General features: G+C 35.9%; 1 protein-coding gene across 1 annotated transcript in view; it reads left to right on the top strand.

Moving 5' to 3' along the window:
- The first annotated feature begins 4,433 nt into the window (after positions 1-4,433).
- The window catches only part of LOC123563978 (FK506-binding protein 15-like), a 241,413-nt gene continuing 223,042 nt past the window's right edge, over positions 4,434-22,804 (top strand). The window contains exon 1 of the mRNA XM_053524018.1: positions 4,434-4,591. Coding sequence (XP_053379993.1) covers positions 4,542-4,591 — 50 coding nt within the window. The 5' untranslated portion in view covers positions 4,434-4,541. The remainder of the gene's footprint in view (positions 4,592-22,804) is intronic.

Here is a 22,804-nt window from a genome sequence, read left to right on the forward strand (position 1 = left end):
AAAACTTGGGTCTAAATGGTTTACAGATACCAGCGTTCACCCGATTGTTTACCTTTTCTTTCAAAACCTAAATAACCGAGGAACTCCAAATGAATACACTGTTCCGTGCCGATTAGTTTATTGTAAAATAAACTGTTGATTACAGTTTGAAGTTTAATCATATTTTATTGTAATCATCACACAAGACATTATGGTAATGTACATCAAGACACTATTATACAGATACATATGTAAATATATATATACAATAGCAAACTATCATTATACAAGACATATATATTACTACTGTACATTAGGAAGTATTCAGTAACTTTGCGAATGTGCGATAATACAAAAGGGTTGGACCACAAGTTTTACCAACATTAGAAATCGGTCCGTCCCTGGCTGTCAAATTAATGTTAGATTAAACTAAATGGCGGATTTTTTGTTTGGTCTGGAATGGAAAAAATATATATGCTTAACAAAATATAATTTTAAGTTATAAACTTACTTATATAGAAGAAGAGTTAAGACAGTAAATTTAATAGAAGAAAAGCAGGGAAAAAACAATCGAAAGAAAAAAAACAACAACAATAAAACTAACACAGACAAGCGTAAAATCAATCAGTGCACCTCATCGCATCCGCTGCAGAATACCCACATCCAGCCCAGCCCAGAGCCCTCTAAACAGATATATAGTCAAAAGATCAGGAGGCAGTGCTAGTGAAACGACGTGTATTTTTTATATAACTTTGTACTTCTAAAAACAAAGATTTGTTGATTACAGATTAATGAGTGAATTTAACCCTTGCATGGATTATATTCAAAATTCAGCAAAAAGTAGGCATAATAATATGCACCTATTTATTTTGTTATGTAACAAGATATAATGATAATCGACACGGAACTGATTGTTTAATAATCAGTTAGCCGACATTAAGTAAAAGAAAGTGTTTGTGAAAACGTCCCTTGTATCTAGATCTCGTAACGGCTACCAAATGTGTGGAAAACATAAATACCCTTAGGGTTAATTATTATTAAAAAAAATAGTGTGTTTTTTCGCAACATAATTTAACATTATTTTGTTATCCCCCGACGAAAGTCGGAGGGATATAGTTTTGGCGTCATCCGTCCGTCCGTCCATCCTTCCGTCCATCTTTCCGTCCGTCTTTCCGTCCGTCCGTCCTTCCGTCTTTCCGTCCGTCCGTCCGTCCGTCCGGAGCCATATCTAGGAAATGGTTGGGAATATTTATTTAAAACTTCATATACATGTTCACCACAATGAGTTCTTGCGGCCCGTCAAGTTTCAGTCAGATTGCCCAAGTAACACCAGAGTTATGGCCCTTAGAAGTTTCTAGTGTTAACTATATAGGGTACTATAAATATGGCAATTTCTGCATCATAACTTTTGATATATTTCACCTAGAACTATGAAACTTAAACAGAATTTAGATCACCATAATGTGGTTGTGTACACACAATTTCATTTGGATTTATTTGTAAATTAAGAGTTATTGCCCTTTAATTGTATCAAAGTCCACATATTTGTACATAACAAACTTACCATTTGGTACAATTTCGTTAAATTTCTTTCATTCTTTTCCATGAACATTTATTGTAAACATGTGAAGTTGTGTACCCACACCTGGTCACCCCCTTACCTTGATCACACACCTCCCCCCTTATCCCCTGACCCCCCCCCCCCCCCCCCACACACACACCCCCCAAAAAAAAAATTCATTCCTTATTTTAGATTTTTTATAAACAAACTTCATATACATGTTCACCACTATGAGGTTATGGGGCCCATCAAGTTTCAGACAGATTGCCCAAGTAACACCAGAGTTATGGCCCTTAGAAGTTTCTAGTGTTAACTATATAGGGTACTATAGATCTATAGATATGCCAATTTCTGCATCATAACTTTTGACATATTTGACCTAGAACTATGAAACTTTAACAGAATTTAGAGCACTATAATGTGGTTGTGCACAGACAATTTTGTAAGGATTTCTTTTTGTAACTTCAGAGTTATTGCCCTTTAATTGTCTAAAAATCCACATATTTGTACATTACAAACTTACCATTTGGCAGAATTTTATTAAATTTCTTTCATTCTTTTCTGTGAACATTTTTTATAAACATGTGAAGTTGCGCACCCACACCTGGTCACCCACTTGCCTTGGTCACACCCCCTCCCCCTCCCCCCTCCCCCCCCCAAAAAATTTTTTTTTTAACATTTCTTATTTTAGATTTTTTTCAAACCTTCTAAGTTGTACCATTCCCCCACCTCACTTCCCCATCCAGTCATGCCCACCACTGATCATGCATCCTCTGCCCCCCGCCCCCACTCCAACTTCACCCTTTTACCTTTTTATTTTTTAATTTTTAATTTTCAATCAATATTTATAATCAACATGTGAAATTTTGTTTCCTCTCCCATTCCCCTGCACCCCCACCCCCTAAAAAAATAAATATATACATATATCTATATATAGATATATATATTTCCATTCCTTTTTTTTTTTAAATGTTCAAACCTTCAACATGTTAAGTTGTGACTGCACAAACCTTGCCCTCAGCCGTTTCAAGATATCTTACCTGTGTTCTCTTAAGGACATCTGATCTTTTAAGTTCAAATGTACATGTAAAACAGCAACACCTGGTGCCAAACCACTCAAAGACAATATTTCATTCCAGTTAAACTTCAAGCTCACATTTCAATTAACTGCATTTAATTTTAAAAGCTAAGCTTATTACAGTAAGCATATCCCATTCAAAATAAATTCTTAAGTCAGGATCAAAGTATCATACATTTATTATGTACTCTTTAATTAAACATTTGTTTTCTGTTAAATTGATTTTGACTAATGAAATTATTTGCTTCTTATTAACATCCTTAACTTTTTGCCGGATATATCTTTTTGCCATTCCTCACCACAAACCCTTTCGGCGGGGGATACCAATTCATCGAATTTGCTTGTTTAATCTTTTTTTCTGCCAGTTCGAATCCTCGTGATTTATTTGGAGTTCCTCGGTTATTTACGTTTCGAAAGAAAATGTAATCAATCGGGTAGATGTTGGTATCTGTAAACCATTTAGATCCAAGTTTAAGGTGAATACTGATGAAGTCTTGTTATTTCATTTTCAACAAAATCTGAAATGTAAATAACCCTAAATCTCTAGAAAAAGGAGGTCCGTACCCCTAGAAAACCCCTAATAGGCTTGTCTAGAGGTACGGATCCGTACCCCTAGAATCAAATTCTAGAGGTACGGATCTGTACCCCTAGACACTATCTTTAGGTATGATGGTATTAAATGCCTCCGCTACTATTTTCTATATAAAATTAACAACTTATAACATATTTTTATCAAGATTTCTAGCCTTTCACTTCCTGCGAGACTACCCTTGTCTTGAAGGTCTGTCTTTAGGCAATCAAAATATACCCAAAAAATATGGGGTTGACCATAATGCAGTGAAACCATGGTCACGTGACTGAGACACGTGATGAAAACGCTAATATTGCGTAGGTAGACATCAGGAAATACCTACTTTCACTTTCATTTTACAACGCAGCTCCAAATCAACTTTTGAAGCATATAACGTAGCTTAAAATCATCTGCGGACATTCCTTTCTACAATCAAGCATCAATAAAGCTTATATCTGGCATGAAAATGGCCTTTACTAGGCGGGAAAATTGCACTATATATTGATATGGACTACATTCGAGTGGACCACGGAGGCATATCCGGCTAATTGCCCCCTTCATGCCTATAGAACGGATTACACCAAACCGGAAGTGACTACTCAGTGTTACATGTGAAGTAGTCCAAAATGTAGTTCCATGCTATGGATGAAATCTGGTATAATGAGTGACATGAGGAGGTGACAGTTAAATTTTTGGCTTCTGTTTATTGCTTATAGTATTGAGAATAGATCTAGACACTTTTCATTGTAAATTTCTTGGAATAAGTTTTATTCTTTGCGAAAAATGTCTACCTACGCGTAACTGCTAAATGACTGTTTTCTTAGGGGCATTTTTAGAGGGTGATGTTTCTCAGAACAGATTATTTTTCTTATATTCAACATAACATGTCAATATTTTTCTATTTTTAATAAGAAGACATGTTATACTAAATGACCATATATGGTTTTCATATCATTGAAATGCTCTAAAGTGCTGAAAATGAGGTCTGAATGTTTTGTTATTAATATGGAATAAATAAGGAATTGAATTGGTAGAATGTAACCTATACGGATCGATCATTTAGTGTAGTGTGACCAATACACGTTAAATACGAAACTGTTACTAGATGATTTTAAACTGTCCTAAATCCAGGACTGTGATTAAAATGACATGAAAATAATAAAAGATCTACATTATATAAATATTTATTGTATTTATCATTTTTCTAGTGTCTATTCGTTTTTAATTCGAAACTAGAATGACATGTAGCTCTGTACATTTTGTCAACATCTCATGACTTCCTGATGTGATGGCAATGTTGTTTTTTTTTTCAAATGTTGTGAGCTATTTCGTTGAGTTAAAACAGAAGCAAGATGTTCTTTGATAAGGAGGACGAAGATCAAGACTTTCTCAATCCCGGAGGGTAACGAAAGGGACCCTTTAAATTTTCTGGAAGCAATGATTTGAAACGAAAGTGCAAGGGGGTGTTCCATTTTGCCGTAGTTACTTCCCTTAATCATACCGTATATTAATTTTGCCTAGTTTGACCACTACTGTTGTAACTATAGTTTAAATATTGTTGCATCAAACTGCCTGTGGTTGATAGATATAATGCAATCAAACTGCCTGTGGTTGATAGATATGATGCATCTTTTTAATTATAGTTGGACTAGCCTTATGTACGGTACATAACAGTCAATATTTGTATCTCCCAAAGGGATTTGCTCTACAGAGGTTGCACTGTAGTTCCGGAATTTCGGACTTTTCACCCCCAAAACTTTTCCTCCCCTAGACTTTTCACCCCCAGGACTTTTCCTCCCAAGACTTTTCACCCCCAGTTTTACAAACCCTAGACTTTTAATATACTGAAGATATTGTGAAATATTTTATTTGAGATTTAATTTTTTATTTCCTATAGGTTGTTAGGGCATTTATGAAGACAGCCGATAATTCTATAAATTATGGTACCCTAAATTTAGGGTAATATTATAGTCAACTTAATCAATGGATCTTTTTAAACTTCAGTTTATTCTGTGACTTCTTAATGATTAAACTTTTTTCTAGACATTAATGCTATCTATTATTATATTTTGAGAAAAAGTCATTAGTTTCATTGTAAGTCAATAATTTAAACTCTTCACAGGTGTTGATTTAATCAACACCTTTTGATTGACAGAAATAGACTTAAGTGTTAATTTTTTAATCTCTTCACAGTTGCTGTGATTTAAGGCCACACCAAACTGATTACCTGTTCGTCGGATTTCCAGCACCAATTTGACGGGAAATGAAAAAAAAAAATTAATTTTTTTTAACCGCCCGCACCTGGCATATTTTTTGCGCTGGGTCGAAATCAGTAGGAACGGAAAAAAAAGGAGGAAATTCCGAAGTTTAAACGCTCCTTGCTTGTAATTTATCAGAACTTCAGAAGAACATGTTCTCTGACACAGCCACCGATTCGACTACGTAGTCTCCCTACCGCTATACAATAAGATGAATCTTTCCATGTAAAACCCGCCGGGGGCATGTGTGTTTCTCAAATGCGGGCTTTTAGCTCGACTATACCAAGCATGGAGAGCTATCCTTATTCCTAATCGACCCAGCATCAGCGTCCTTCCGGGTCCGCACTTTGGTTAAAGTTTTGATGCACTTTATCTCTTCATCTTTGCTATTACTTGATGGATTTACTTCAAACTTAAAATAGTTGTTCCACATCATCATCCACATCATATGGCACAAGGGCCATAACTCTGGCACCAATATTTCATGAGTTATCCCCCCTTTTTACTTAGAATTTCAGGTTAAAGTTTTGGTACACTTTCACTTTATCTCAGTTATAACTAAATGGATGAGATTCGAACTTTAAATAGTTGTTCAACATCATCACTCATATCATATGACACAAGGGCCATAATTCTTGCACCAGTATTTCATGAATTATCCTCCCTATTTACTTAGAATTTCAGGTTAAAGTTTTGGTGCACTTCACTTTATCTCAGGTATTACTAAATGGATTTTATTCAAACTGAAAGTAGTTGTTCCACATCATCTCCTACATCATATGACACAAGGTCCATAACTCTGGTATGAATATTTAATGAATTATCCCCCCTTTTACTTAGAATTTCGGGTTAAAGTTTTGATGCACTTTCACTCTATCTCAGTTATTACTAAATGGATTTGATTCAAACTTAAAATAGTTGTTCAACATCATTACTCACATCATATGACACAAGGGCCATAACCTTGCACCAGTATTTCATGAATTATCCCCCCTTTTTACATTTTGTACTTATAATTTCAGGTTCAAGTTTTGATGCACTTTCACTTTATCTCAGTTGTTACTGAATGGGTTTCATTCAAATTTAATTAAAATAGTTGTTCTACCTTATCACCCACATCCTATGACACAAGGTCCATAAATCTGGCACCAATTTTTCATGAATTATGCCCCCTTTTACTTAGAATTAAAGGTTAATTTTGATGCAATTTCACTATATCTCAGTTATTACAAAATGGATTTGATTCAACATGACACAAGGTGCATCACTCTTGCAGCAATATTTCATGAATCATGCCCCCTTTTTGCTTAGAATTATATTTATTTAATGTTTTGATACACTTGATCCTTATCTCTCTTATTGCTTAATACTTTTGACACAGACTCAAGCTATTATCCACTATCTTCATCCACATTGGAGTCATTAAACACTCCAGTGACACCTCAAGCTTCATCAAATATGCCCAGTTTCACTATCCAGCATCGAAATAGTCGAGCGCGCTGTCTCCTGTGACAGCTCTTGTTGTTTTTATTGATTGTTTTAACATTATTTGTTTCGAGTGTTATTAAAGATGATAAATGATAATACATAGGACTTGTAGACATTTGCTCATATGTCACTCAAAAGTGTCAACACTTGTTTTTGTATACTTTGTATTGTTAAACCTTCAAAGTGCTGGATTTTCATTAGATTTCTGACAGTAAAACCCAGCCTGCTGACTTAGTCACTTAGCACCGAATAGTACCACCTCAGATTAGCAGGTTCAGTTGAGTACTGCGTGATCTGCATTTGTACTAGATACCTGTTATCCAGCACTTTAAGGGTTAAGAGGTCTAATGTCACGAGCAGAGAAAATTGTTAAGTGATATTTCAGAATAATAATAGCGCTGATATATTTCTTACTTTCTATTGTTTGTATCACACATTAAAAATTCAGTGCTCCAAAGACAATGCTGTCTGAATGTTACTTCACACACATTTGTTTTTCTGGCTTATGGACAGAAATACACTTGATCTGGTGTTAAATATGACACAAGTGATTATTTACTCTTTTTTTATTTCATCGCTCTTCGCTCGCTTCAAAAAATAATGATTTGAAAAAAAAAAATTAATTTTTTTTTCGCTCGCTCGCCCCAAATATTTTTGAAAAAAAATCCGAAGAACAAGACATCAATTTGGTGTGGCCTAATCAACACCTTTTGATGGACAGAAATAGACTTATAAATAAATGTGATAAAATATAAATGGATTAATTTGCTAACCGACAGACAGACAGACAGACAGATATCTTTATTTTCTCCCAATGTAAACATATTACAACATGGGGATGAACTGCATCCAAGACTGAAGCTACAATAACACTTCTGGCAGCACCTTATTTACTGATGAATGTTGTGCTGATTTTGTTTTTGAGAGGATTCTAGAGTATAAAATTATAATTGATCAATTATATGGAGGAATCCTTCAAGATGTTCACACATCATACATGTATCAGTTGAAAGAGTGTGCTAAATTGATCATAATATAATATAAAATGTACATGTAAGGTAATAACAAGTACCATAAACAATCCATATGAATGGAAGTTATCATGTAAATATTTTAAAAAAACTGACATGATAAACTTTCTATACTGACAAGGTATGACCTATATATAGTAATTCGCAGTGACGTACAGCCCATAAATAGCGATTCACACTGACGTAATGCTTTCATTGTTTTAAAATCTGTAAAGTTTACTATTTCATTGTAGTAAAGAAAATAGTACATGTCGCAATATGCGGTTATTCAGTTATGACTCAAATTATTTTGTGTAGTTAGATGACTCAATGGAATTCAGAGTTGGAAATATGCACGTGTATTTATGAAGATCAGTAAGTAGTGATATATTTAAACGGCTATTTAAAACTTGACATAATAATGGAAACAAATTTACTAAGCTTAGTGAGTTGTATTTCAGAGTGGCTCGATAGTATTTTCGCAAAACAATGGACATGATCAGAAATATTAACATGTTGTAAAAAACTGCTTCTTTCCCTGGTAAAATTGGTACATTTAAGTAAATAGTGTTGCTCAGAGCCTGGTTCTTCAGAATCGCAGAGCCTGCACGTGTTATCAAGGTGCGCAGTTCCACATCCCCAATGTGCTGTTTCAATTGGGAGATGGTTATTGCAAGTACGATATCTAAACAGATTAAAATAATCCGCTTTTCGAAAAATATTAAAATATCTCTCATATTCTAAAGTATGTTTAAATGAACAATAGATTCTGCCCTTATTGGATTGTTGTAATTGGCTGTACCAGTGCTGCTTATATTGATCTATCAAAATTTGTTTTACAAGTTTGTGAGTATTTCTATGCACTAAGACATGCTGATTTAGCCAGATATCGGGTCTTCCAACAGTTTCAAGAACGTTTTTATACAAGATTAAATTTGGCGAGCGCACGGAAAATTTGCGCATTCGTGAATGAATTTTCACGAGCTAAACTTCTCTAATATAAACAACTTTTTATCATTTTTGTAACCCTGTTCAATCAGATTTAACATAAATGAATAAAATTGAGAGAAGTTTATTAAAAGTTATTTCTGTATACGAGATTATATCTTTACAATCTTACGGAAATATTCTTAGCTTACGTGAATGAGTGAAATAAGAGTATATATCTCCAAGAAATAAATGTTTATTTATTTATGATCATCATCTTGTCCATTCGGTTTCATTTTGAAAGATTTTTAATACCAGTCACATACTTTTTAGTTAAATAATAACTTTATCATATACTGATATTGGCTACAAGACCGATTCAAGGCATATTCTTTGATAAGTTCAAAGCATTGATGTTTTTATTCTAAAATCATTTTTATTACGTTTTAAATATTAAATCATTGTAATTAATCATAAAAGTTGGCGCATTTTTAATTTCATTGACTCTATTATACCCATCTGTAAGTAACTGAAATAGTTTTGAAACAGGGGATACAACCCGTCTAAATTAATTAAGTGTTAGAATTATGAAATATTAAAATATGTTTTAGTGTGTTACCTAGGAGAGTTCATTTCCATTACAAATACAGATATATTTCTCAAAATTGAAGATTCCTTACGAGTTAAAACGTGTAGTACGGAATAATATATATATATATAATTGACATGTTTAAAAATCATGGAATTGAAATTGCACGTGCCTGTGTTCAAATTGCACTTGTTACTAAATTGATACAAGTTGATACAATTTTTCTCAAAAGATACATGTATCTATACTGACTTTCAAAAGATACGCATATTACGGGAAATATATGATTTGTAAGTCAGTATATTTTTATTGAAATATAACCATAATTAGTGTTGATATTTAGATAAAATTTGTTTATTTTATTAGCTCACCTGTCATGTAGTGACAGGGTGAGCTTTTGTAATTGCATTTCATCCGTCGTCGTCCTTCCGTCCGTCCGTCGTCCGTTCACAATTTCTTGTGAACACGATAGAGACCACATTTTGCAATCAACTTTAATCAAACTTGCACACAACTTGTATTGGCATAATATCTCGGTTCCTTTGAAAACTGGCAAGATCCCATTATGGGTTTCATAGTTATGGCCCCTTAAAGGGCCAGAATTTCCTATTTTTGGCTTGTGAACACGATAGAGACCACATTTTGCAATCAACTTTAATCAAACATGCACACAACTTGTATTGGCATAATATCTTGGTTCCTTTCGTAAACTGGCCAGATTCCATCATGGGTTCCAGAGTTATATGCCGTTAAAGGGCAAAAATTTGCTATTTTTGGCGTGTGAACATGATAGAGACCACATTTTAAAAATCAACTTTAATCAAACTTGCACACAACTTGAATTGGCATAATATCTCAGTTCCTGTCGAAAAGTGGACAGATCCCTTCATGGGTTCCAGAGTTATGGCCCCTTAAAGGGCCAAAATTTGCTATTTTATCTTTTGCAGCCATATAGAGACATCATTAACCAGGTTTTCAACGAAAACCTGAGTTATTAGATTGGGGTAGATGTCGGTCGGGCGGGCGGGCGGCGGCAGCGGTGGCGGTGTCAAACTGGTGTTTCCGGTCAATAACTTTTGTTTCAGTAAAGATATTTGAATAAAACTTGGTATGTATGTAGCTTATATCAAGACAAAGGCTGGGATTGATTTTGGGGTTTCTGGGGTCAAGGTCAAGGTCACTGTTACTTAAAATAGAAAAAGGGTTTCCGGTCAATAACTTTTGTTTCGGTAAAGATATTTGAATAAAACTTGGTATGTATGTAGCTTATATCAAGACAAAGGCTGGGATTGATTTTGGGGTTTCTGGGGTCAAGGTCAAGGTCACTGTTACTTAAAATAGAAAAAGGGTTTCCGGTCAATAACTTAACTTAGGAATGAGCAATCATGATGAAACTTGGTGTATAGAAAACTTATATAAAGTTGTAGCTTGGGATTGATTTTGGGGTTTCTGGGATCAAGGTCAAGGTCATTGTTACTAAAAATAGGGTTAGGTTAGGGTTAGGGTTAGCATATCTTCTACATGCATGGAGGGAGTTTGATGAAAATTGGCTCAATTCTTCACCATCATGAGATGGAGTGTCATGCACAAGAACCAGGTCCCTAGGTCAAGGTCAAAGGATACAAGAATGAAAACTTTGTCCGGAGCATATCTTCTTCATGCATAGAGGGATTTTGATGTAACTTGGCACAATTATACACCATCATGAGACGAAGTGTCTTGCGCAGTTCCCTTCTTTAGAATTACTTCCCTTTGTTGTTACTATAAATAGCTTATATTGTAACTTTTTCATTACTAGACGTAGGGAAAAATCGAGACCACTTCCACAAAAGAGCCCAAATTCGTTAATTTTTACCTTGTGAACATGATAGAAGTGACATTTTATGTTTGATTTTAACCACACTTACACACAACTTAAGTCACAATAAGATCTCAGTTCCTTTCGAAAACAAGCTGGATCCCATCATGGGTTTTGGAATTACTGCCCCTGAAAGGGGTAACATTTTCTAGTTTGGCCCTTTCAGCCATATAGAGGTTTCATTTATGCTTTGATTTGATACAAACTTGCACAGAATGATTATCATGATGAGTTCTAGGCCTGGATCTAAACTGGGTCATTTCGGGTCAAAAACTAGGTCATCAGGTCAAATCAAAGGAAAAGCTTGTTAATAACCTAGAGGCCACATTTATGACCCTATCTTCATGAAACTTGGTCAGAATGTTTATCTTGATGATTTCTAGGCAAAATTCGAAACTGGGTCATATAGGGTCAAAAACTAGGTCACCCGGTCAAATAAAAGGAAAAGCTTGTTAACACTCTTGAGGCCACATTTATGATCCTGTCTTCATGAAACTTGGTCAGAATGTTTATCTTGATGATTCCTAGGCTAATTTTGAAACTGGGTCATATGGGATCAAAAACTAGGTCACCCAGTCAAATCAAAGGAAAAGCTTGTTATCACTTTTGTTCATTTGATGTACATGAAACTTGGTCAGAATGTTTGTGTGCATGAAATATCAAATGAATTTTTATCTGTGTCATATAATGTCAAAAACTAGGTCACCAGGTCAAATCAAAGAATAAGCTTGTTTACACTGGAGAGGCCACATTTTTTTGTCCAATCTTAATGAAAATTGGTCAGAATATTTGTCTCCATGAAATCACTAGGTAAAACATGTTTACACTGTTATTGCTTGTTACTCAGGTGAGGGACTTAGGGCCATCTTGGCCCTATTGTTATCTAAAAAAGCTAAAACATGCAGAAGTTACATCTTGTCATAGAACAGATATATTATTTTACCCATGTAATTTTCAGGTATTTATAGGGCAACTTTGTCGATGATCAAGGTTTTTATGCCCCCAGCATCTACTGATGCGAGAGGCATATAGTGATTGTCCTGAACTGATACTAATACAGATGTAAAATTTGACCATTCCTCATCTTCAAACATCACCTGACCTCAGTTTGACCTTGACCTCGTTTTGGACTTAGGTGCTGGACTTAGGTGCAAAATCTATCAACAAGGATGCCACTGGGGGCGTCAAGCGTTTATTGAACACAGCTCCTTGTTGTTTGTTGCATCTTCATAATTTGAGCATAAGAAAACAGATAATTAACTAATCATATTCCGATTGCCCCTTTAAAGAACAAAAAAAAATACATATGATATTAATTTTAATTACAATGTCTTTTCAAAACAAAGTTTGTAAATATGATAGCAAACTTTCCTCTAAAATCCTCTTACCTTGATCAACAAGGCTAAATTTAACATCAGTAAAATATTTTACTTTTGTAGTTATTATTATTAAAAGTACCTTCATTTTTTCCATCACTGAACATCAAACAAAGGGATTAAAATATTCTTTTTAGTTTTGTAACTATTATCAAAAGTTCAATCATTGAATAAACAAAATTAATGGATTAAAAGATATCTTGTAAATAACAAAATGCATGCTATGTTACAAGTTTATGGTCATAACTACTAATTGACAACAATAAAATAAAATTTATTTTTTAAATGTATTAATTTTAAAACTCATTATAATACATATTATAAAGACATAATGGGGGGTGGGGTGAAAAGTCTACATATGCTATAAAACAACAGACTTTTCATCCCCATATTGGGGGTGATAAGTCTTGGGAGGAACAGTCTTGGGGTGATAAGTCTGCCAACCGTAGTTCCGTCATCAGCATCAGCAGCTCCACCTAACTTACAATATATAAAACTTTTAAAATGTTAAAATGTTTTACTGCACCAATCTCACAAAAAATTAACATGGCCTGCCGTCTTGGATGCTTGGTTGTGACAGGCTGTGAATGAATACATAAAAATGTTTATATTGCCTTCATCCTTTTGTTTTTCTTTTTAGCTTGACTATATGAAGTATATGGAGAGCTATCCTACTCACCCCGGCGTCGCCATCTTTCCGCGTCCCCACCTTGGTTAAAGTTTTTAGCTCACCAGAGCACAAAAAGCTCAAGGTAAGCTATTGTGACCGGTCATTGTCCGGCGTCCGTCAACATTTGCCTTGTGAACACTCTAGAGGCCACATTTGTGACCCAATCTTTATGAAACTTGGTCAGAATGTTAGTCTTGATGATCTCGAAATATAGGTCATGTTCGAATCTGGGTCATATGGGGTCAAAAACTAGGTCCCCCAGTTAAATCAAAGGAAAAGCTTATGAACACTCTAGAGGCCACAGTTTTGACTCAATCTTTATGAAACTTGGGCAGAATGTTTATCTTGATGATCTTTAGGTCAGGTTTGAATCTGGGTCATGTGGGTTCAAAATCTAGGTCAGTAGGCCAGATCAAAGGAAAAGCTTGTGAACACTCTAGAGGCAACAGTTGTGACTCAATCTTTTTGAAATTTTTTCAGAATGTTTGTCTTGATGATCTCTAGGTCTAGTTCGAATCTGGGTCATGTGGGGTCAAAAACTATGTCAGTATGCCGGATCAAAGGTAAAGCTTGTGAACACTCTAGAGGCCACAGTTGTGACCCAGTATTTATGAAACTTGGCTGGAATGTTTATCTTGATGATTTTTAGGTCTAGTTCGAATCTGGGTCATGTGGGATCAAAAACTATGTCAGTATGCCGGATCAAAGGAAAAGCTTGTGAACACTCTAGAGGCCACAGTTGTGACTCAATCTTTATGAAACTTGGTCAGAATGTTTGTTTTGATGATCTCTAGGTCCGCTTTTAATCTGGGTCATTTGGGGTCAAAAACTAGGTCACATGGTCAAATCAAAGGAAATGTTTGTGAACACTCTTAAGGTAACAGTTGTTTCTCAATCTATATGAAACTTGGTCAGAATGTTTGTCTTGATGATCTTTAGGTTAAATTCGAAACTGGGTCTTGTGGGGTCAAAAACTAGGTCAGTAGGCCAGATCAAGTCGGTGAGCGATATAGGGCCATCATGGCCCTCTTGTTTACACTTACCTCTGTATCTACTTGATGGATTTGCTTTAAACTTAAAATAGTTATTCCACATCATCTGGCATAAGAGTCATAACTCCCACACCAATATTTCATGAATTATCCCCCTTTTTACTAAAGAATTTCAGGTTAAAGTTTTGGTGTACTTTCACTCTATCTCAGTTATTACTATATGGATTTGATTCAAATTTAAAATATTGTTTCACATCATCACCCACATCATATGGCACAAGGTCTATAACTCTGGTACCAATTTTTCATGAATTATGCCCCGCTTTTACTTGAAATTTCAGGTTAAAGTTTTGGTGTACTTTCACTCTATCTCAGTTATAACTAAATGGATATGATTCAAACTTAAAATGATTGTTCCACATCATCACCCACATCATATGACACAAGGTTCATAACCCTTGCACAAATTTTTCATGAATTATGGCCCTTTTTACATAGAATTTCAGGTAAAGTTTTGGTGCACTTTCACCCTATCTCTGTTATTACTAAATTGATTTGATTCAGATTTAAAACAATTGTTCAGCATCATCACTCACATCATGTGGCACAAGGGCCATAACTCTTGTACAAATTTTACATTAATTATTCCCCCTTTTAACTTATAATTTCAGGTTAAAGTTTTGGTGCACTTTCACTCTATCTCAGTTTATATTACTGAATGGATTTGATTCAAACTTAAAAAAGTTGTTCCACCTTATCACCCACATCATATGACACAAGGTGCATAACTCTGGCACCAATTTTTCATGAATTGGGCCCCCTTTTACTTAGAATTTAAGGTTAATTTTGATGCATTTTCACTATATCTCAGTTATTAGCTCACCTGAGCAATGCTCAGGTGAGTTTTTCTGATCGCTCGATGTCCGGCGTCTGTCGTCCGTCGTCTGTCGTCTGTCGTCTGTCAACATTTAGCTTGTGTATGCGATAGAGGCTGTATTTTTCAATTAATCTTCATGAATGTTGGTCAGAATGATAACCTTGATAAAATCTAGGCCGAGTTCGAAAATGGGTCATCTCGGGTCAAAAACTAGGTCACTAGGTCAAATCAAAGAAAAACCTTGTATATGCGATAGAGGCTGTATTTTTCAATTAATCTTCATGAATATTGGTCAGAATGATAACCTTGATGAAATCTAGGCCGAGTTCGAAAATGGGTCATCTGGGGTCAAAAACTAGGTCACTAGGTCAAATCAAAGAAAAACCTTGTGTATGCGATAGAGGCTGTATTTTTCAATTGATCTTCATGAATATTGGTCAGAATGATTGCCTTGATGAAATCTAGGCTGAGTTCGAAAATGGGTCATCTCAGGTCAAAAACTAGGTCACTAGGTCAAATCAAAGAAAAACCTTGTGTATGCGATAGAGGCTGTATTTTTCAATTATTCTTCATGAATATTGGTCAGAATGATAACCTTGATGAAATCTAGGCCGAGTTCGAAAATGGGTCATCTGGGGTCAAAAACTAGGTCACTAGGTCAAATCAAAGAAAAACCTTGTGTATGCGATAGAGGCTGTATTTTTCAATTGATCTTCATGAATTTTGGTCAGAATGATTACCTTGATGAAATCTAGGCCAAGTTCGAAAATGGGTCATCTGGGGTCAAAAACTAGGTCACTAGGTCAAATCAAGGAAAATCCTTGTGTATGCGATAGAGGCTGTATTTTTCAATTGATCTTCATGAATTTTGGTCAGAATGATAACCTTGATAATATCAAGGCCGAGTTCGAAAATGGGTCATCTGGGGTCAAAAACTAGGCAACTAGGTCAAATCAAAGACACACCTTGTGTATGCAATAGAGGCTGTATTTTTCAACTGATCTTCATAAAATTTAGCCAGAATGATTACCTTGATAAAATCTAGGCTGAGTTCGAAAATGGGTCATCTGGGGTCAAAAACTAGGTCACTAGGTCAAATCGAAGAAAAACATTGTGTATGCAATAGAGGATGTATTTTTCAATTGATCTTCATGAAATTTGGTCAGAGTGATTGCCTTGATGAAATCTAGGTCGAGTTTGAATATGGGTTATCTGAGGTCAAAAACTAGGTCACTAGGTCAAATTAAAGAAAAATCTTGTGTATGCGATAGAGACTGTTTTTTTCAATTGACTTTTATGAAATTTGGTCGAAATTTTGTCACAGTGATTACCTTGATGAAATCTAGGCCAAGTTCGAAAATGGGACACCCGGGGTCAAAAACTAGGTCACTAGGTCAAATCAAGGAAAAACCTTATGTATGCGATAGAGGCTGTATTTTTCATTTTATCTTCATGAATTTTGGTCAGAATGATTACCTTGATGAAATCTAGGCCGAGTTTGAAAATGGGTTATCTGGGGTTAAAAAGTAGGTCACTAGGTCAAATCAAAGAAAACCCTTGTGTATGCGATAGAGGCTGTATTTTTCAACTGATCTTCATGAAATTTTGTCAGAATGATAACCTTGATGAAATCTAGACCAATTTTGAAAATGGGTCATCTGGGGTCGAAAACTAGGTCACTAGGTCAAATCAAAGAAAACGTATTGTATGCGATTGAGGCTGTATTTTTTAATCGAGGTTGATGAAATTTAGTCAGAATTGTTGCCTTGATCAAATCTAGGTCAAATTCCAATATAGGTCATCTTAGCTCAAAACCTAGGTCACTAGGTCAAATTGAAGAAAATACTTGTTTACACTTAAGAGACCACATTTTTGATCCAATCTTAATGAAAATTGGTCAGAATATTTGTTTCCATGAAATCACTATGTCAAACATGTTTACACTGTTATGGTGTGTTTATCAGGTGAGCGACCTAGGGCCATCTTGGCCCTCTTGTTACTAAATGGATTTGATACAAACTTGAAGTAGTTGTTCCACATCATCACCCACATCATATGACACAAGGTGTGTAACTCTTGCACCAATATTTCATAAATTATGCCCCCTTTTTGCTTAGAATTTTACTTATTTAGTGTTTTGATACTCTTTATCTTTATCTCTCTTATAACTTAATATTTTGACACAGACTCAGGCTATTGTGCAACATCTTCATCCACCATTGGAGTTACTAAACACTCCAGTCACAGCTCCGGCTTCCTCAGATATGCCCAGTTTCACTATCCAGCATCGAAATAGTCAAGCGCGCTGTCTCTTTTGACAGCTCTTGCTAGAATTGGTGTAGACTATGCAGAGGGCCTTCACCTCTGCAGGAAAGCATCTTAGCCCTCTCGACCAGTGCGTCACAAGCCCTGAAACTGGTCCTGTCTGACTACTGGTTTCTTAGCCAGTATATATATATTTTTTTAGCTCACCTGTCACAAAGTGACAAGGTGAGCTTTTGTGATCGCGCGGTGTCCGTCGTCCTCCGTGCGTCCGTGCGTCCGTAAACTTTTGCTTGTGACCACTCTAGAGGTCACATTTTTCATGGGATCTTTATGAAAGTTGGTCAGAATGTTCATCTTGATGATATCTAGGTCAAGTTCGAAACTGGGTCACGTGCCATCAAAAACTAGGTCAGTAGGTCTAAAAATAGAAAAACCTTGTGACCTCTCTAGAGGCCATATATTTCACAAGATCTTCATGAAAATTGGTCAGAATGTTCACCTTGATGATATCTAGGTCAAGTTCGAAACTGGGTCACATGGGGTCAAAAACTAGGTCAGTAGGTCTAAAAATAGAAAAACCTTGTGACCTCTCTAGAGGCCATATTTTTCAAGAGATCTTCATCAAAATTGGTCAGAATGTTTATCTTGATGATATCTAGGTCAAGTTCGAAACTGGGTCACGTGGGGTCAAAAACTAGGTCATTAGGTCTAAAAATAGAAAAACCTTGTGACCTCTCTAGAGGCCATATTTCTCAATGCATCTTCATGAAAATTGGTCAGAATGTTCATCTTGATGATATCTAGGTCAAGTTCGAAACTGGGTCACGTGGGGTTAAAAACTAGGTCAGTAGATCTAAAAATAGAAAAACATTGTGACCTCTCTAGAGGCCATATTTTTCATGAGATCTTCATGAATATTGGTCAGAATGTTCACCTTGATGATATCTAGGTCAAGTTCGAAACTGGGTCATGTGCCTTCAAAAACTAGGTCAGTAGGTCTAAAAATAGGAAAACCTTGTGACCTCTCTAGAGGCGATATTTTTCAGTGGATCTTCATGAAAATTGGTCAGAATGTTTACCTTGAAGATATCTAGGTCAAGTTCTAAACTGGGTCACGTGGGGTTAAAAACTAGGTCAGTAGATCTAAAAATAGAAAAACCTTGTGACCTCTCTAGAGGCCATATTTTTCACGAGATCTTCATGAAAATTGTTGAGAATGTTCACCTTGATGATATCTAGGTCAAGTTTAAAAGTGGGTCACGTGCCTTCAAAATCTAGGTCATTAGGTCAAATAATATAAAAAAAACCTTGTGACCTCTCTAGAGGCCATATTTTTCAATGGATCTTCATGAAAATTGGTCAGAATTTTTTATCTTGATGATATCTAGGTCACATGTGCTCAAAAACTAGGTCACTATGTCAAATAATAGAAATAACGATGTCATACTCAGTTGAACACTGGGTCATGTGGAGATAGGTGAGCGATTCAGGACCATCATGGTCCTCTTGTTTAAATGCATGACCAGTAGGGATGGGCACAGTCTGTTCCCGCTTCAGTTCAGAAATGGAAGACTTTCAATGCTAGGATCCACTATGTACATAATACATAGCTATTGTGTCATATATCTTAACAGTGAATAACAGCATCGCAAAATGACTGCTATTTGTGAAAAAAATTTACTCATTTAACTGGATATTCAGAATTTTATCTCAAGAAACAGAATCGTTCTTCTTAAGTCGGCGTACATTTTTAGCTCACCAGTCACAAAGTGACAAGGTGAGCTTTTGTGATCGTGCGGTGTCCGGCGTCCGTCGTCCGTCCGTCCGTCCGTCCGTGCGTAAACTTTTCCTTGTGACATCTCTAGAGGTCACATTTTTTGTGGGATCTTTATGAAAGTTAGTCAGAATGTTCATCTTGATGATATCTAGGTCAAGTTCGAAACTGGGTCACGTGCCATCAAAAACTAGGTCAGTATGTCTAAAAATAGAAAAACCTTGTGACCTCTCTAGAGGCCAAATATTTCACAAGATCTTCATGAAAATTGGTCAGAATGTTCACCTTGATGATATCTAGGTCAAGTTCGAAACTGGGTCACGTGGGGTCAAAAACTAGGTCAGTAGGTCTAAAAATAGAAAAACCTTGTGACCTCTCTAGAGGCCATATTTTTCATGAGATCTTCATGAGTATTGGTCAGAATGTTCACCTTGATGATATCTAGGTCAAGTTCGAAACTGGGTCACGTGGGGTCAAAAACTAGGTCATTAGGTCTAAAAATAGAAAAACCTTGTGACCTCTCTAGAGGCCATATTTCTCAATGGATCTTCATGAAAATTTGTGAGAATGTTCACCTTGATGATATCTAGGTCAAGTTCGAAACTGGGTCACGTTGGGTTAAAAACTAGGTCAGTAGATCTAAAAATAGAAAAACCTTGTGACCTCTCTAGAGGCCATATTTTTCATGAGATCTTCATGAATATTGGTCAGAATGTTCACCTTGATGATATCTAGGTCAAGTTCGAAACTGGGTCATGTGGGGTCAAAAACTAGGTCAGTAGGTCTAAAAATAGAAAAACCTTGTGACCTCGCTAGAGGCCATATTTCTCAATGGATCTTCATGAAAATTGGTCAGAATGTTCACCTTGATGATATCTAGGTAAAATTCGAAACTGGGTCACGTGCGGTCAAAAACTAGGTCAGTAGGTCTAAAAATAGAAAAACCTTGTGACCTCTCTAGAGGCCATATTTTTCAATGGATCTTCATGAAAATTAGTCAGAATGTTTACCTTGATGATATCTAAGTCAAGTTCGAAACTGGATCACGTGGGGTTAAAAACTAGGTCAGTAGATCTAAAAATAGAAAAACCTTGTGACCTCTCTAGAGGCCATATTTTTCATGAGATCTTCATGAATATTGGTCAGAATGTTCACCTTGATGATATCTAGACCAAATTTGAAACTGGGTCACGTGGGGTCAAAAACTAGGTCAGTAGGTCTAAAAATAGAAAAACCTTGTGACCTCTCTAGAGGCCATATTTCTCAATGGATCTTCATGAAAATTGGTGAGAATGTTCAGCTTGATGATATCTAGGTCAGGTTCGTAACTGGGTCACGTGCGGTCAAAAAATAGGTCAGTAGGTCGAAAAATAGAAAACCTTGTGACCTCTCTAGAGGCCATATTTTTCACGAAATCTTCATGAAAATTGGTGAGAATGTTGACCTTGATGATATCTAGGTCAAGTTTAAAAGTGGGTCACGTGCCTTCAAAAACTAGGTCATTAGGTCAAATAATAGAAAAACCTTGTGACCTCTCTAGAGGCCATATTTTTCAATGGATCTTCATGAAAATTGGTCAGAATTTTTTATCTTGATGATATCTAGGTCACATGTGCTCAAAAACTAGGTCACTATGTCAAATAATAGAAATAACGACGTCATACTCAGTTCAACACTGGGTCATGTGGGGATAGGTGAGCGATTCAGGACCATCATGGTCCTCTTGTTTATTCTACTCACCCTGACGTTGGTGTCAGTGTCGGCGTCGGCGTCACACCTTGGTTAAGTTTTTGCATGCAAGTACAAACAGCTATCATTTAAAGGCATATTATAGCTTTGAAACTTATTTATTCTTTTTCTAGGTCAATTACCAACCTCACTGGGTCAAGTTCCATAACTCTAACATGTATTTTGAGCAAATTATGCCACCTTTTGGACTTAGAAAATTCTGGTTAAAGTTTTACATGCAAGTTACTATCTCCAAAACTAATTCAGATATTGAATTGAAACTTCACATTGTGTCTTCGGGGTTATAAAACTAGTTGATAGCATCAAGTGCCATAACTCTGACTTTCATTTTGGCCAAATTATGCCCCCTTTTGGACTTAGAAAATTCTGGTTAAAGTTTTGCGTGCAAGTACATACAGCTATTACTAAAAGGCATATAGATTTGAAACTTATTTTTTCTTTTTCTAGATCGATTACCTACCTCACTGGGTCAAGTCCCATAACTCTGACATGTATTTTGGGCAAATTATGCCCCCTTTTGGACTTAGAAAATCCTGGTTAAAGTTTTACATGCAAGTTACTATCTCCAAAACTAATGCAGATATTGAATTGAAACTTAACATGTGTCTTTGGGGTTATAAAACTATTTGATAGAATCAAGTGCCATAACTCTGACATGTATTTTGGGCAAATTATGCCCCCTTTTGGACTTAGAAAATCCTGGTTAAAGTTTTGCGTGCAAGAACATACAGCTATGACCAAAAGGCATATAGCTTTGAAACTTATTTATTCCTTTTCTAGGTCAATTACCAACCTCACTGGGTCAAGTTCCATAACTCTAACATGTATTTTGGGCAAATTATGCCCCCTTTTGGACTTAGAAAATTCTGGTTAAAGTTTTACATGCAAGTTACTATCTCCAAAACTAATGCAGATACGGAATTGAAACTTAACATGTTTCTTCGGGGTTATAAAACTAGTTGATAGCATCAAGTCCCATAACTCTGATATACATTTTGGTCAAATTATGTCCCCTTTTATGTCCCCTTTCGAACTTAAAATTCTTTTGATATTTAACATTTTCTGCTTCTGTGTTTTCAAGGATAAATATGTGGCTCACAAAACTGATTATTAAATTTTCTTGGTAAGAATGTTAATTAAGTAATTACAGCTTTATTGCTGATTGTGTATGTCATCAGCCAAGTTTTAGCCTATCCCTGAAAGTTTTGCCCTGGTATGCATAATAAGTCTTCCAGATGTGGGGAGGGAGTTGGGCAGGCAGTGAGGATCAGTCACTACAGCATCTCTGATGGCTGTTAAGTTGGTTCATCATGTTACAGGGCTTTTAAAATTACCTCCAATAAAAGCAGTTAGTCCCAAAGCTAAAAAGTATGTTTTTTTCCCAATTCTAAAGTTAAATTATGTTCCCCCCCCCCACCCCACTGGGGGAGACATTTTTTTTTTGCCCTGTCCGTCGGTCCTTCCATCTGTCCGTCACACTTCATTTCCGATCAATAACTGGAGAACCATTTGACCTAGAACCTTCAAACTTCATAGGGTGACAGGGCTTATGGAGTAGACGACCCCTATTGTTTTTGGGGTCATTCCATCAAAGGGGCCCGAACACGGAAAACCATTTCCGATCAATAACTTGAGAACCACTTGACCCAGGATGTTGAAACTTCATAGGATGATTGGACATGCTGAGTAGATGACCCCTATTGATTTTGGGGTCACTGTATTAATGGTCAAGGTCACAGGGGCCTGAACATGGAAAACCAATTCTGATCAATAACTTGAGAA

This window comes from Mercenaria mercenaria, chromosome 15 (genome assembly GCF_021730395.1).
Source record: "Mercenaria mercenaria strain notata chromosome 15, MADL_Memer_1, whole genome shotgun sequence".
NCBI classification, from domain to species: Eukaryota; Metazoa; Mollusca; class Bivalvia; order Venerida; family Veneridae; genus Mercenaria; species Mercenaria mercenaria.